Source organism: Neophocaena asiaeorientalis, unplaced genomic scaffold (assembly GCF_003031525.2).
Source record: "Neophocaena asiaeorientalis asiaeorientalis breed wild unplaced genomic scaffold, Neophocaena_asiaeorientalis_V1.1 scaffold271, whole genome shotgun sequence".
In the NCBI taxonomy this organism is placed as follows: Eukaryota; Metazoa; Chordata; class Mammalia; order Artiodactyla; family Phocoenidae; genus Neophocaena; species Neophocaena asiaeorientalis.
In genome coordinates this window covers 1,529,558-1,546,570 of record NW_020175318.1, presented here as the reverse complement: position 1 = coordinate 1,546,570, position 17,013 = coordinate 1,529,558, and the positions used below count along the sequence as shown (strand labels likewise).

General features: G+C 38.4%; 1 protein-coding gene across 2 annotated transcripts in view; it reads right to left on the bottom strand.

Annotated features, from left to right (window-relative positions):
* Positions 1 to 6,688: 6,688 nt before the first annotated feature.
* The window catches only part of WBP4 (WW domain binding protein 4), a 32,397-nt gene continuing 22,072 nt past the window's right edge, over positions 6,689 to 17,013 (bottom strand). For both annotated transcript variants that reach the window (XM_024765482.1, XM_024765481.1), the window contains one exon: positions 6,689 to 8,994. In XM_024765482.1, the coding sequence (XP_024621250.1) occupies positions 8,784 to 8,994 (211 nt within the window). In that variant the 3' untranslated portion in view covers positions 6,689 to 8,783. The remainder of the gene's footprint in view (positions 8,995 to 17,013) is intronic.

Here is a 17,013-nt window from a genome sequence, read left to right as displayed (position 1 = left end):
AACTGGGCATTGCTCTGGTGGGCAGAGCTCAGTAAAACTTTAAACCACTTGTGTGCTGATGGGTGGAGCTAGGTTCCCTCCCTGTTGGATGTTTGGCCTGAGGCAACCCAGCACTGGAGCCTACCCGGCTCTTTGGTGGGGCTAATGGCGGACTCTGGGAGGGCTCACACCTAGGAGTACTTCCCAGAACGTCTGCTGCCAGTGTCCTTGTCCCAACGGTGAGCCACAGCCACCCCCTGCCTCTGCCGGAGACGCTGCAGTACTAGCAGGTAGGTCTGGTTCAGTCTCCCCCAGGGTCACTGCTCCTTCCCCCTGGGTCTTGGTGGGCACACTACTTTGTGTGTGCCCTCCAAGAGTGGAGTCTCTGTTTCCCCCAGTCCTGTTGAAGTTCTGCATTCAAATCCCAGTAGCCTTCAAAGTCTGATTCTCTGGGAATTCTTCCTCCTGTTGCCGGACCCCCAGGTTGGGAAGCCTGATGTGGGACTCAGAACCTTCACTCCAGTGGGTGGGCTTCTGTGGTATAATTGTTTTCCAGTTTGTGAGTCGCCCACCTAGTGATTATGGGATTTGATTTTCCTGTGATTGCACCCCTCCTACCATCTCACTGTGGCTTCTCCTTTGTCTTTGGATGTGGGGTATCTTTTTTGGTGAGTTCCAGTGTCATCCTGTTGATGATTGTTCCGTAGTTAGTTGTGATTCCGGTGCTCTCGGAAGAGGGAGTGAGTGCATGTCCTTCTACTCTGCCATCTGGAACAAATCTTGAAATTTTAAATAAAAAAATTAGGACCTTAAAAGCTCTGTCCCAAATGTCTCAAATCTACAGTGTTGTCTTAATTTGCTAGGGCTGCCATAACTAAATACCACACACCGAGTGGCTTTGATAGCAGGAATTTATTTCCTAACAGTTCTGGAGGCTAGAATTCTGAGATCAAGGTGCCAGCAGAGTTGGTTTCTCCTGAGGCACGTCTCAGCTTGCAGGTGGCCACCTTCTTGGTATGTCCTGGCATGGTCTTTTCTGTGTGGGTGTGCATACCTGGTGTCTCTCTCTGTATATCCTAATCTCTTCTTTTTACAAGAACAATAATCATATTGGATTATGGCCCATGCTAATTGCCTCATTTTAACTTAATTAACTTAAAGGTTCTATTTCCAAATTCAGTCATATTCTGAGGTACTGGGGAGTTAAGGCTTCAACATATTACTTTGGAAAAACACGATTCTATTCATAACAAGTGCCATTTAAAATTGGTAGAGCCATAGCTTTAACATGTAAAGAGCTTATAGTCATCACTCCAGCCCTCACAAGAAGAAATAAGTTGAACAAACTTAAAAATCAAGAACTTTTCTTAGATCAGTCAGAGGACTGAGGTCACAGGACAATCCACCATTCCCCCAAATTGGAGAGACAGATAAATACAGAGGACAAAAGTCAGCTTACCTGAAGTAGAAGCACTGGAACCAGGACTGATAGAAATATTCAAAAAGTAATTGATGAATTGCTGGAGGCTGAGTGTGGACTAGTTTAGAGTTAACTCCTGGGAGCCCAGTCTTTAATTTTACTCTCCGGGAGCATTGTCTGTTCTCCTAGTGAAGACCTGAGAAGAGTTCCCTCTTGTTTGGTCTGGGAAAATTAATCCTTTTGAAATACGCCCAGGGGAAGAAGCATTTTGAAATATCCCCAAGAGCATCATTTTTCATATTAAGGCCTGCTATCAGGGGAAACCGCTTTACCAGAGCCATAGCTAATGTGAGCAGGGAAGAAGGGAAATATCCAACTCCAGGACCCTCCAATCTTCCTGTATCACCTACGTGGGGAAGAGGGGAAGCTGAGAAGCATTTGTGAAGGTTGCAACCCAGGGAAACAGGCTCACAAAAAGACTGAGACTTAATCATCAGATTATAGACTGCTTCCCTTGCGCTAAACTTTACCACCACATTGATACGGTTCCAGTATAGTAACAAAGGATTTCAGCTGAAAGAACTGCAAAGGCTCAGATCCTATTCGAGAAGGAATTTCTAGAGGAATTATCTGAACAGGAATTTAAAATAACTATGATTGATGTGCTAATGGCTCTAATGGAGAAAGTGGGCAACATGTGGGAACAGGGAGATGGAAATTCAAAGATTCTAAAGGAAATGCTGGAAATGAAAAACACTGTAAAAATGAAGAATGCCTTTGATGAGCTCTTCAGTAGTCTGGGCATGGTCAAGTTAGCAGCCAGCTTGAAGGTATGTCCATAGAAACCTCCCAAAGTGAAATGCAAAGAAATAAAATGAAAACAAACAGACAAAAAACAACCACAGCCCCAACACTGGAACAGAATATCTGAGAACTGTACACACCAAGAGTAAATGCTAACGTAAGCTATAGACTTAGGGTGATTATGATGTGTCAGTGTAGGTTCATCAGTTGTAAACAGAGTACCACTTGGGTGAAGGATATTGATATTGGTGGAGGCTGTGCATGTGTGCAGACAAGGGGTATATAGGAACTCTCTGTACCTTCCTTTCAATTTTGCTGTGAACTTAAAACTGTTCTAAAAATTCCCTTTTACCTAAGAAAATGGAGGCATAGAGAGATTAAATAACTTGCCTAAGTCTTAACCAAGGTCTATTAGGTACAGAATAGGAATCGGCAATGAGTCAGTCTGGCACTAGAACTTTTGTCTTCAACCAGTGCACTTTTCTTCCTTTTTTGAATCTTGGCTGCTTCTTTTACCTAACAATGTTATCTTGCAGATCAGTCCAAAAAGCGCAGGGAGGGCCTTTGCAATTTAACCAGTTTTTTTTTGTTGTTTGTTTTTTTATTGGTTGCGCTGCGTGGCATGTGGGATCTTAGTTCCCCAACCAGGGATTGAACCTGTGCCCCCCGGCAGTGGAAGTGTGGAGTCTTAACCACTGGACCGCCAGGGAAGTCCCTAACCAGATATATATATATATATATATATATATATATATATATATATATATATATGGTGTCATTTACATCCCTGCAGTCCTTGTGAATATTAAGTGCCTCAAAGCACTGGTTTTAAACTTGCTGTTATGGGAACGGCTATAACGCGGCAGGATTTCTTCATACCTAACTCTAGTCACTTGGGCAACCAGAGCCTTAGAGGAAGTCGTGTTCCTAGGTTGAAATTAGAGTGGAATATGCCAGAACAAACACCCAAAACCTTGGGTCTCATTACTACTTTTTTTTTTTAATTTAATTTTTATCAGAATAAAGTTGATTTACAATGTTGTGTTTTTTCTAGGTGTACAGCGTCTTTTTCAGTTCCACATATACATATATCTATTCATCTTCGGATTCTCTTCCCATATAGGTTATTAGAGAGTGTTGAGTAGAGTTCCCTGTGCTATACAGTAGGTCCTTGTTATCTATTTTATATGTATTAGAGTGTATATGTTAATCCCAACCTCCTAATTTATCCCTTCCCCCCAACTTCCCCGTTTGGTAACCATGAATTTGTTTTCTGAGTCTGTGAGTCTGTTTCTCTCTTGTAAATTAGTTCATTGATATCAATTTTCAGATTCCATCTATAAGTGATATCGTATGATATTTGTCTTTCTCTGACTTACTTCACTTAGTATGATCATCTCCAGGTCCATCCATGTACCTGCAAATGGCATTACTTCATTCTCTTTTATTGCTGAGTAATATTCCATTGTATATATACACACACACACACATCTTCTTTATCCGTTCCTCTGTTGATGGACATTTAGGTTGTTTCCCTGTCTTGGCTATTGTGAATAGTGCTGCTATAAACAAAGGGGTACATGCATCTTATTTTTTCTGGATATATGCCCAGGAGTGGGATTGCTGGATTGTATGGAAATTCTATTTTTAGTTTTTTGAGGAACCTCCATACTGTTCTCCACAGTGGCTGCACCAATTTACATTCCTGCCAACAGTGGGTTCCCTTTTCTCCACACCATCTTCAGCATTTGTTATTTTTAATGATGGCCATTCTGACTTGGTGTGAGTTGAGATACCTCATTGTAGTTTTGATTTGCATTTCTGTAATAATAAATGATGTTGAGCATCTTTTCATGTGTCTGTTGGCCATCTGTATGTCTTCTTTGGAGAAATGTCTATTTAGGTCTTCTGCCCACTTTTTGATTGGGATGTTTGGGGTTTTTTTGTTGTTGTTATTAAGTTGTATGAGCTGTTTGTATATTTTGGAAATTAAGCCCTTGTCGGTTGCATCATTCGCAAATATTTTCTCCCAGTCCATAGGTTGCCTTTTCATCTTATTTAACCTGGTTTCCTTTGCTGTGCAAAAGCTTATGTTTGATGAGGTCCCATTTGGGTTTTTTTTGCTTTTATTTCTCTTGCCTTGGGAGACTGACCTAAGAAAACCCTGGAACGAAAACATCAGAAAATATTTTGCCTATGTTCTCTTCTAGGAGGTTTATGGTGTCATGCTTTATATTTAAGTCTTTAAGCCATTTTGAGTTTATTTTTGTGGATGGTGTGAGGGTGTGTTCTAACTTCATTGATTACATGCAGTTGTCCGGCTTTCTCAACACCGGTTGCTGAAGAGACTGTCTTTTCCCTGTTGTATATTCTTGTCTCCTTTGTCAAAGATTAATTGACTGAAGGTGTGTGGGTTTATTTCTGGCCTCTCTGTTCTGTTCCATCGGTCCACGTCTGTTTTTGTGCCGATACTACACTGTTTTGATTACTGTAGCTTCGTAGTAATTGTACAATTACCGTGGTATTGTCTGAAGTCTGGAAGGGTTATGCCTCCTGCTTTGTTTTTTTCCCTCAGGATTGCTTTGGCAATTCTGGGTCTGTTATGTTCCATATACATTTTAGGATTATTTGTTCTAGTTCTGTAAAAAATGTCATGGGTAATTTGATAGGGATAACATTAAATCTGTAGATTGCTTTGGGTAGTATGTCCATTTTAACAATATTAATTCTTCCCATTCAAGAGCATGGGATATTTTTCCGTTTCTTAAATCACCTTCAGTTTCTTTTATTAATGTTTTATAGTTCTCAGCTTGTAAGTCTTTCACCTCCTTGGTCAGGTTTATTCCTAAGTATTTTCCTTTTTTTGGATGTGATTTTAAAAGGGATTGGTGTTTTACTTTCCCTTTCTGAATTTCATTTTTAGTATAAAGAAATGCAACCGATTTAACAGTTTTATATTGATAGTCCCTAAGGTTTTTTTCAAATTGCTTATTTAGAAATAAGATTAGCCTTATGCCTGTCATTTCTAACATGTGTGAGAGTACCTATAATAAATTTCTGGAAGCGGAATTACCCAGTTAATAGATACGTGCTTTTAAATTTTGGTATTTTGCTTTGTTTGTTATTTTGCGGTATGTGGGCCTCTCACTGTTGTGGCCTCACCCGTTGCGGAGCACAGGCTCCGGACGCGCAGGCCCAGCGGCCGTGGCTCACGGGCCCAGCTGCTCCGCGGCATGTGGGATCTTCCCGGACCAGGGCACGAACCCACGTCCCCTGCATCGGCAGGCGGACCCTCAACCACTGCGCCACCAGGGAAGCCCAAATTTTGGTATTTTGAAAACTTTATTAGAAGTTGTATCCATGTGTACTGTTCTACAAATGTGCATGTTGGATATGGAATGGTAAAAGTAGGTGTGGCCACAAGAGACGAGAATGAGGCTTGGGAGGAGGAAGTTTGTTATACTCACAGATCTCAGAGAGCAGGTGATCATGTGCCACTCAGGGCTACAGGGGAAACACCAGATTTGGCAGAAGATGGGAGCAAGGGGAAAGTCTAGGTCAATGTCTTCAACAGAGTTTGTTTGGAAGAGGCGACGTAGGGCAGAGTAAAGTTTAGGATTGGCTCATTTGAACAATTCAGGTGGTCTCTGGGCTATAGAAGTGGCCTCTAGTTGCCTGGTATCTGCCCCTGGGATGATTTTAGAGCAGAGGGAATATTTTATTGGTGTGTGAGAATTAGATAAGGAGGTGGTTGGGGCCACAGACTTGGAACTGGCTGGTTTGTATGTGAAAGATGTGCTCCTGGGGCAAGCCCTTTGTTCTAAGAAGGGCTAACCTTGGCAGAAGCAGTCTCTCAGCCTGCAAACTTTTTGAGATGTAAAAACATAATAAAATACAGAAAAATTTAAAAGATTAATGCATATACTTTAATAGTGTACAAGATCACCTATTTTCTCACAACTTCACCAACATTAACAAATTGATGTTTGGTAATCTGGTGAAAAATGAAATCCAGTTGTAGTTTTGAGTCATCTGTATTTCTTTTTTTTGCTCTTTTTCTTCTATTTTCTCATTCATTCACTAAAAAATATTAACTGCTTACAATATGCCATGTACTTACGATGTGGGCACCCTCAGAAAGCTTACATTTTAAGAAACAAATAGGGCCCATTAGAGAGAAAACTACACAACTTTAGAGAGACCTAAGAAAACTGACTAACTGAAAGGACAATGTTGATAGATGAGAAGAATCAATGTCAAAAACAATTATGCCAGCTATTACCAACTCAGTAGGTGTGGTATGGGATCACAGAGTTTCGGGGGGAAGGCAGAGGTGGCAACTTGAAATAATGAATAGATATGAACATTTTTAAACCGAAAGGTACTATGAGGGTATCTGCTTCACCAGATGTTAAAACATACTATGAAAACACGATAATGAAACCAGTGTGGTGCTGGTACAATAACAGACAACCAGAAACAAACTCTAGTTTATGTATGATGTGTGAGCAAGTACCATACTATTTTAATTATTACAGTTTTTCAATACTTAAAAATCTGGTTGTTTCCCCCCGTACAGTTTTCAGAAGTTATAAAAATTGCATTAAAAAACAAAAACTGCTTTTGACTGTCTGGATTATGCTTCTTTGAATACGATTTCATCCAGAAACCAGACCTCATAGATCCAGGTGTCATAAGGGTTATCCACATATACCCACAATATTAACATGCTTAGCGAAAAAAAAACACAAAACAAAAACCCACAGTGGCCATGGGGGAGGGGTCAGAGATTGCTGGGACTTTTTTTTAAACACTTATTTCTCTATTGTTTAGAATTTTTATATATAATAAAAATACATTGACTTTATAATCTCCTAACCATACAAAAATATAGGCAAAACAATATAATAGAAAGGTGTAATGGTAGACATGATATCAAATATTTAACTTCTGCAAAAATCCAGTAATTGAAGCTGGTATATTCTCTACTTATTCTTTCAAAGCAAATAGAAAAGTATTATTTTTCATGATTTGATTTACTAAAATTTTTGTGTTTGTCAAGTCTTTTCTGAGCAATCCTTAAAACCAGTTTCAGTTTAAGGTGAATTGCCTTTAAACTTCTGCGACTACTGTCTTGTTATAAAGGTAAAGGAGATAATTTAAAGAATGCATCAAAGAGAAACACTTTACATAATGAGGTGTGGTTTTAAAAATGTCCTCAGATTGTTTATTTTGTATGAGCGAAATATGTGGGTAAAATATAGCAGTACTCCATTTATATCTTATTATCTTTTCCAATTGAGGAGAGTCAAGCACCAAAGTGCACTGCTTATTAGCTAGATGACTGACAAATGGGCTTGGAGAATGTAAAATACTTCTCTATAACACTATACATTCGTGAAATAGCCAAGTAAGTATACTGAACAAATATAAAGACAAGTCTCCAAATACTATCTGTCTCACCAATGCTAAGTTGACACTGATCAGTATTAGAAGAAAAAAAAAAACAATATTTAATTTACTTTCATAAAGTTTTTAATAAGCTATAATTTTCTTACATGTACACTAGTAACCTTAAAAAGACAAATACTACCAAATGTTAACTAGTGTACAATTTATAAAAAATATAATTTTAAGAATTTGGAATAATAAAGGGAAGGTACCTACTTCAAATGGATTAAATAAGAAAATGCCACTTTTTAAGAAATTTCACCAGGAAATGGGAAATTTCCAATTTGTCTAAAGGAACACTAAAACCTTTTACTGAAGTCAGAGACCTTGCTATTTTTGTTCAAGAATTCATCTACACAGTTTCAAATAAACCCTAAAAAATATTATCCAGTACATATAAGGCCGCTACACAGAGTACATGACGGGAAAAAAGGACTCCATCAGAATGAGAAGTCGTGAAGAACAGAGATATGTCTTGCTCACCTTTACATCTCCAGTTCCTAGCACAGTGCCTGGCTCAAGGTGAAAATGCTTAAGCAATGGTTGTTGCTTTGCATTGAACCAGGCAGATACACCCGTCTACCTTTGGTTCGATTTTCATTCCATATTAAGCACGACCTAAGCTTCAGTCCTGGTTCTTGGCCCTTGATGTTAAACTGAATAAAGTAAGCCAATATGCATACACTTTCTACATCAGTTCTTCTGACAGGATCCTCAGGACTGACTCATCACGGGCTGTGAATCTTCTCTTATGTGGTCTAATTCTTATTTCTTGGATAATATCCGCATGCAAAAGTAATGCATTTTCAGTGCAGTACAAGTATGTTCATATGAGTAAGAATGGAATAAAGGCCTTTCTTTTCCATGTTTTAAATAACAGATACATAGCATCTTATGACATAATCAGCAATTTTTAGACACTGAACATAATACACTGTATTACAATGCGATGTGGTAGGCTTCCATTTTAGGAACAAAAATCAATTTCACATGAAAAAAGATTTATTTTACATTTAGAATAAGTCTAAATTTTTAGCATTTAAGTACTGTAAAATAAACAGAGAGGAGCTTTTAAGATGTATAGTCTCCATTCTGTCCGAAAAGCCCGTACAAAAAACTTTTTTTACAGTTACTGATCATCACCTCGTTGCCTTAAATTTCTAGATTTTCCATTTTCAATTCTTCTCTTTTTGAAGACTGGGGCCACTCCATCTGCCACGACTCCAAGAGAAGTGACTGTTTTTTCTTTAAAAACCACTTTGGGTTCCCCACCAACATCAGCCTCTGAAGTTGATACATATTCATTTTCAGTGCTTGGAAGTTCCAAATCTACCTTCTCACTGGAACAGAAAGTGAAAATGAACCATTATTTGACAGAGTAAGATAAACTTTCACCTAATGTGTGAGCCCACCAAAGCCTCAAGGTCATCTTTCTAATGATAATAATAGAAGTTAGAAGCTGGTCGTTTTGGAGTAGGAAACTATTTTAAAACACTGATTTTATAATATTATTTAAGATACTGAGCCCCTGTTTATGTGGACACGAGGAAAAGTCCCATCTATTCTTTTGTTCCTGTTGGGTGTATCATTGACGGAAATGCTTGTACTTATGATTAGCAGTATAAGTTACACAGGTGGATAAATGAGAAGTATCTTTGGAAACGGATTTTGCTGTGGACTGACAAGGACTCTGGAGGCTTACACAGCACAAGACGAAAACCATGGAATCCCAGTGTTCTGGTGTAGCAGACTCCGTGAGACTGTTTGCCTAGCATCTCTTTTCTAGGACTAGCCCTTCAACTATCCACTTGGTTAGTATGAATAACCAGACGACTAGTACAGAGCTCAGTACCTAATTAATATGAACCTATCATAGTACCCTACCGTCTACATAGTCAACTGGTTTGTGAAAGAGTAAGTAAGTCACACCATACCCATCAGTCCCGCCCATGAGCTTTTTGAACATGGACCAGAAAGACCATTATGTTTAATGCTCTAGTGGCTAAGAATGTAAAACCTGTTGGGAACCATATATCCTCCTATTTAGAGAAAGGAGTTCTGCAGAGATAGAGAGTAAGGCTGGCATACAAAGAAAAGTAGGATGGGAGATGGAGAATCCTGCCAGTGTTTCAGGCCTGGTTCCAATAATTCGTGAGGCCCAATTCCTACCCCTCCTACAACTTGTAGGTAGAACCTTTCTGGGAATCTCTGAACTAATAACCTCTTTTTTCAATTTAAGGTAACTCAAGTTTCTATCACTTGAAACCAAAAGATTACCTGGTCAGCATGAAAGGAAGAGTGATGACAATAGAGAAAAGGGAATAAAAAGTAAAGGTATGATTTAAACGTTAGAAGTCCCAGATATTGTATTTCCCAGTTGAGAAACCCCATCTAAGAAGAGTGAAGATTATACAGATCTACACTCCTCAATCTCAGAAGAACTCAGGTAATGTAGTCATTCATCTTGATTCTTGGAAATAAAGGGAGAAAAACCTTTCCTGGAGGCCAGGAGAAGTTTGAAAGGTTATGGTAGATCTACAGTAGTAGTTAACTCTAATAACAGCAGCTATAGTGAATGTCTACTATAAACCAGACAATGCACTAGGCACTTGGAATAGAAATATTCTCTTTTCATTTGGGGTCTTCTAGTTAGTGTCTTTTTTAGCACTAGAACACCTTTTAACTTTTTTTCCCTTTTGGGAACCACCTCTTCTCCCTTCTGAGTTTTGAGCTTAATTCAGTTCAGGTCCAGTCAGAATTCACAGTGGTTAGCTCAGGAAGAGGAACTGGGTATGTGATGAAAGCTAAGCAGGATCACTTCTGGAACTCGCAAAGCAGCACCTCTTTTTTGCTGGGATCTCTAACTGTAAGTATGATATAAGCCTAAAGCTTTGCTATCAAGTGGGGAGAGCCTGTGAGAAAGGCAGTCAAGTCAGAGGAAAGCTGAGACAAAAGAGACATTCACGGTGATTTCTCATCAACTACGGCTCTTGACAACTGCAGTTTAGAGATAACATGATTTTTAGGTGTTTGCTTAGAATTTAAATTTAATATATGCTTTTCAGTTCAATTATCTTAAAAGTACATGATAACAAATTTGCTTCCCTCTCACACAGACCATGTAGAAAGGTCCGTGGTGGTAGAATTGAGAGATCTTTTTATGTTCCAACCTATATATACATGGGTTAAAAAACAGGCTTAAAAGAGGTCTCTAAGCATTGTAATAATTTTTTAAAATGTAACGATAGTTAGGAAATTTGCTAGGATTGCAAAAAACAAAATAAAGAATATAAGTACAAAGGATATAAGAACAAGGAAAATTTCAAATCAGTAATGGATAGTTCAAAACTAGAAAAACCAAAACCAAAAACTATTCTATATAATATAAAACTTGAGGAAGACGCTATCTTAGTAGATCATGATGTTATATAACATTTCCTCAAAATCTGATGAGGGGATGCAAGAAATAGGAATTCTCACTGGAACAGGTCCTAAATTTGATTTGTTTTGAATAGAGACGCCTTCCAAACTTTATTGTATTAAAAATATATGTTAAATGCCATTTTTGTTTGCTTTTCCTACTTCCCTATCTTCCCTTAGATTGCCAACAATGGTGCTTTCCAGGAAGGCTAGCAGCCCCTGAAGTTGATGGGGTATTCATTCTTGGCTTTGTATTTTTATGTTTTTACAGGAGTGGAAACTGAGGCTTAGAGAGAAGTTAAATAACTTGGTCAACTAAACTGTTACGGTAGTAATATTACTTGGATTAAAACCCAGGCCTGTGTTGATCTAAAACCTATATTCTTCCCCCTAGACCACTCTGCTTCTGGGTGAAACTAAGAAATTCCATTAGCCAAGCAGAGAAAAATTTTGAGTAATGAAGAACAGTAGGGTTCGAATCTCTGTCCAAGAAAATCTATGAGAGACTCATTTAATTTCACAATCTTCGTGTTTTGTGTTGTATTTTGATAAAGTGATCAAGTCATAGTATTACTTCTTAAGTGGGATTACGAGAGAGATAAAATAGAAAAAGAGTCCATTTTTGAAATCATGGTCCTAGGGAATTCCTATGTGGAAGCTAACAGAAGTGGCAGTGAAGTAGGATATACACCTGTGTGACATAATCAGAGGAAAAGAGGTTTGTATTTGAAAGAAAAGAGTCTGCAAATAAAATATCTTACAGAGAATACACCTTTTCAAATAACTTTAGAACAGTTACAAAAAATAATTACATAAACACTTCCTCAAAACCACGGTCATTTCCAAATTCAAAATGTAAAAATTGTAAAGGTTATAATACCTGAACACAATGTAATAAAGGTGGAAAAAACCCCAAAAAACTTCCACCTATGTAGAGATTGAAAAATAAGTCCTTTTGGAAAACCACCAAGTCAAAAAAGAGTAAGCAAAAACACAATATTAAATTGTTCCAAAAACAATGAAATCAAGGAATCATCACCCAAAGTTTATGTGATATATGGACAGAATTATATTCAGAGACAATACAGCTTTGACTATTTTCATTAAGAAATAAGAACGGACCCCTTCCTTACCTCCTGTCAATAGTCTTAAGTGTTCATCTGAAGAAAGAACAAACACAAAGAAACTTAAGAAAAGTCAGGGGAAGAAAATTACAAAAGTAGAAATGAAGAAACAGAAAATCCATTAATAAATGGATATGTAATAAAATACATAGTTAAAAATAAGAGCTGATTCATTAAGGAAAAACAAATTTAAAAAGCCTTTAGTGGAGACCCCAGTCTTCATTCCCACAAAATGATCAACAATTAGATAGCTACCCATGAAGAAAAACAGCTCTAGGAGAGCTCTGGAGTCCATTTAAGAAATTTAAGCAACACAGTGGAACAAAATACGAGAATAATTGCAAAAAAAGATAAGAAAGACAACTTCACTTTGCCCGCATCATCCCATCCCCCGAGCTGACACCGCTCAGAGACAAGAGGAAACCTCCCAGTTGGAAACAGTTCCCCTCAACATGAAAAGAATAGTGGGTGGGTGACCAGCTGATGCAGCCTTTTGGGCCACTGCAGGAAGGTCCTACTTAGGTTTCACTCCACCCACAATGGCGAAGGTGAGACCTATAGAGACTGCTAGGAACAAGGAAAAAAATCAGGGACTACCAAGAACAGCCATGCAGTGGGAGTGACTGCAGTTCACAGTGATCTGCTCTACAGGCAAACAAAGCAGCTTTTGCCACTGAAGAAAGAACCAACAGACATCACAGCTGCTTCAGATGCCCTGCAGATTTCACCAGGTGTTGTGCTGCACAGCTATTAGCTTTCACTTATGTCAGCTGCCTCAGTCCCTTTGCCCTTGCCACTGCCAGAGCCCGGGAACCACACTGCAGTCAGCTCAGGCCTCTGTGCAAGATGGCAGCCTAGACTCCCATGGCTGACCCCACTGCCATTTGCATGCTTGGGGCTAGCCCCACCAACTCTGCACGTGCACGGTGCTGCCCTGACACCCATCACCAGCCTCTACTGCAGTGCTTACCCTCAGGGGGAGATTGTGCAGCCATGGGAAAGCACCCCGACAGCCAGGGTCCCTGAAGCTGTCCGTGAACGCGTAGTTGACTCTGGCCCTTTGCTGCCTGCCTGGCCCCTACTACTGTGTGTCTGCAACTGGCCCTGACCACTACATACACAGGCATCTGTAGCTGGCCCTGCAGCCGAGTGCACGTTCACCACCAGAGCCGGCCACCACCACTGCCTGTCCTGGTCTCCGGCTGCTGGACCTGGAAGTGCTGCTGAGGACCCCAACAGCCCTTGCAGCCACTGTGGAACCCTTGCAGTGTTTGCCAAGAACCACGCAGTTGTTGGATTCTAGTGACCTGAGCTAAAGTGATGACAACCCCCCAGACCCACTGCTGCCACATGCCCCCTTGGCGGCCGGTACCACCAGACCTGCTCCAGTGTGCCCCACCTGCAGGTGGAAGTTTTCCCATAGTGACATTAGTCTATAAAGTCTACAAGAGGTTATTCGTTTTTCAAATGTGTAGACACCTACACAAGGCTGCTAGGTTCACCAAGAATCAGGGAAAAATGCCTCTACCAAAGGAATACAGTAAACTTCCAGTAACTAGCCCAAAGAAATTGAGACCAGGAACCATCCAACAAAGAATTCAAAAAAACTGTTCTACAGATGCACTGAGAACTCTAAGAGAATACAGGCAAACAATTTAATGATATCAGGAAAACAACAGAAGAACAAAACGAGAAATTCAAGAGAGAGAAAAAACATAAAAAAGAACCAAACAAATTTTGGAGCTGAATAGTACAATGACTGAACTGTAGCATTCAATAGAGAGCTTCAACAGCAGACGAGACCAAGCAGAAGAATCAGTGAGTTTGAAGACAGATCATTTGAAATTCTGTAGTCAGAGGAGAAAAAAAAGAGTGAAAAGGATGAAGAAACCCTATGGGACTTTTGGGACACAATCAAGAGAAATAATGTATGCATCCTTGGAGTCTCAGAAGACGAAGAGATGGAAAAAGGGGCAGAAAGATTATTTAAAGAAATAATGGCTGAGGGAATTCCCTGGTGCATCAGTGGTTAGGACTCTGTGCTTTCACTACCGAGGGCACAGGTTCAATACCTGATCGGGGAACTAAGATCCTGTAAGCCACATGGTGTGGCCAAAAAAGAAAAAAAAGAAACAATGGCTGAAAACTTGCAAAATGTGGGGAGAGATTTATGGGTCCAAGTTAAAGTTAGTAGGTCACCTCAAAATTTCAATCCAAAAAGATCTTTTCCAAGACACATTTTACTAAACCTGTCTAAAATCAAAGAATTTTAAAAGCAGCAAGAAAAAAGAATTTCTCTCATACAAGGGAATTTCATAAGGCTATCAGCAGATATTTCAGTGGAGACCAGGATGATATATTCAAAGTGCTGAAAGAAAGAAAGAAAAAAAGCTAACCAAAAATACTTTACCAAACTAAACTGTCCTTCAGAAATGAAGGTGAGATAAAGACTTTCCCCCCCAAAATAAAAAAACCTGCTGAGGGTATTCATCATCACTAAAAGTGCCTTATAAGAAATGCTGAAAGGTTGCTAATTACCAACATGAAAACACACAAAACAATGGTAAAGGTAAGCACAGAGTCAGATACAAAACAGTTTAATAATATAATATGGTGTCCTGTTAACTACTTAACTCTAGTATAAAGGTTAGAAGACAAAGGTATTAAAAATAGCTATAGCTAAAACAATTTGTTAATGTATACACAATATATAAAGATGTAAATTGTGACATCAAAGTAATACTGTAAATCAACTACGCTTCAATAAAACATTAATGGGGGGGGCAAGTGAAAAGGTACTTTTTGTATTCAACCAAAGTTGTTATTAGCGTAAAACAGACTGTCATATATATATGATCTTTCATATAAGCAGCATGGTAATTACAAAGCAAAAACCTAAAATAGACTCACAAAAGATAAAGAGAAGGAAATAAAAGCACACCACTATGGAAACTCATCAATTCAAAAAGGAGAGAGAAAAAAAGGAAAAAGGGAACTACAAAACTGCCCCAAACCAATAAGATGGCGTTAGTAAGTCCTTACGTATATTAATCTAAATGTAAACAGATTTAATTCTCCAATCAAAAGGTACAGAGTGGTGGATGGATAAAAACACAAGAACCAACTATATGCTGCCTACTAGAGACTCAGTTCAGATTTAAAGACACACGTAAGCTCAAAGTTAAGGAATGGAAAAGGATATTCCATGCAAACAGAAACCAAAAGAGGGCAGGGGTAACTATATTTATATCAGACAAAATAAACTTTAAGCCTAAAATGGTAACAAGAGACAAAGAAAGTCATTATATAATGATAAGGGGGTCAATTCATCAAGAAGATATAACAACCTTAAATATATATGTGCCCAACACTGGAATATATTAAGCAAAAACTAACAGGTATGAAGGGAGAAATAGACAACAACACAGTAACAGCAGAAGCCTTAAATAAACCACTTTCAACAATGGATAGATCATCCAGAGAGAAAATCAACAAGGAAACATTGGACTTGAACAATACTTTAAACCAAATGGACCTTACAGACATATAGAGAACATTCCGTCCAACAGCAGCAGAATACACATTCTTTTCAAGCACACACAGAACATTCTCCAGGTCAGATCACATAATAGGTCACAAAATAAATCTTGGCAAATTTAATAAGACTGAAATCATACCAGGTATTTTTTCTGACCCAAATGGTAAAAAACCAGAAATCAATAACAGGAGGAAAGATGGAAAATTCACAAATATATGGAAGTTAACACACTCCTGAACAGTTAATGGGACAAAAAAGAAATCAAAGGAACTCAAAAAATATCTTCAAACAAATGAAAATGGAAACACAATATACCAAATCCTATAGGATGCTGCAAAAGCAATTCGAAGAGGAAAGTTTATACTGATAAATGCCTACATTAAGAAAGAGATCTAAAAAAAAACAACCTAACTTTACACCTCAAGGAACTCGAAAAAGAACAAACTAAGCCCAAAGTAGCAGAAGGAGGGAAATAACAAAGATCAGAGCAGAAATAAATGAAATAGAGACCAGAAGAATAGGAAAGATAAGAAACCTAAAAGCTGGTTTATTGAAAAGAAAAACAAATTTGACAAACTTTTACCTAGACTAAGAAAAAAAGAGAAGACTCAAAATCAGAAAAGAAAGAGGAGACATTAAACTGATACCACAGAAATAAAAAGGATTGAAAGAGACTACTGTGAAGAATTATACATCAACAAATTGGATAACCTAGAAGAAATGGATACATTCCTAGAAACATACAACCTACCAAATGAATTGTGATAAACAGAAAATCTGAACAGATCAGTGACAAGGAAGGATACTGAACCAATAATTAAAAACCTCCCAACACAAAAAAGGCCAGGACCAGATGGTTTCATTGGAGAATTCTATAAAACATTTAAAGAATAATTAACATCAATCCTCCTCAAACTCTTCCAAAAAACAGAAGAGAATATTCCCAAACTCATTACAGGAGGTTGGCATTACCCTGATACCCAAGCCAGATAAGGACACTACAAGGAAAGAAAACTATAGACCAATATCCTCGATAAATATAGATGCAAAAATTCTCAACAAAATATTAGCAAACTGAATTGAACAGCACATTAAAAGGATCATACACCATGATCAAGTGAGATTTATCCCTGAGATGTAAGGACAGATGGTTCAACATTTGCAAATCAATTGATATTGATTGAAACTGAAAGATAAAAATCTTATGATCATCTCAACAGATGCAGAAAACACATTTGACAAAATACAACATCATTTCATGATAAAAATACTCAACC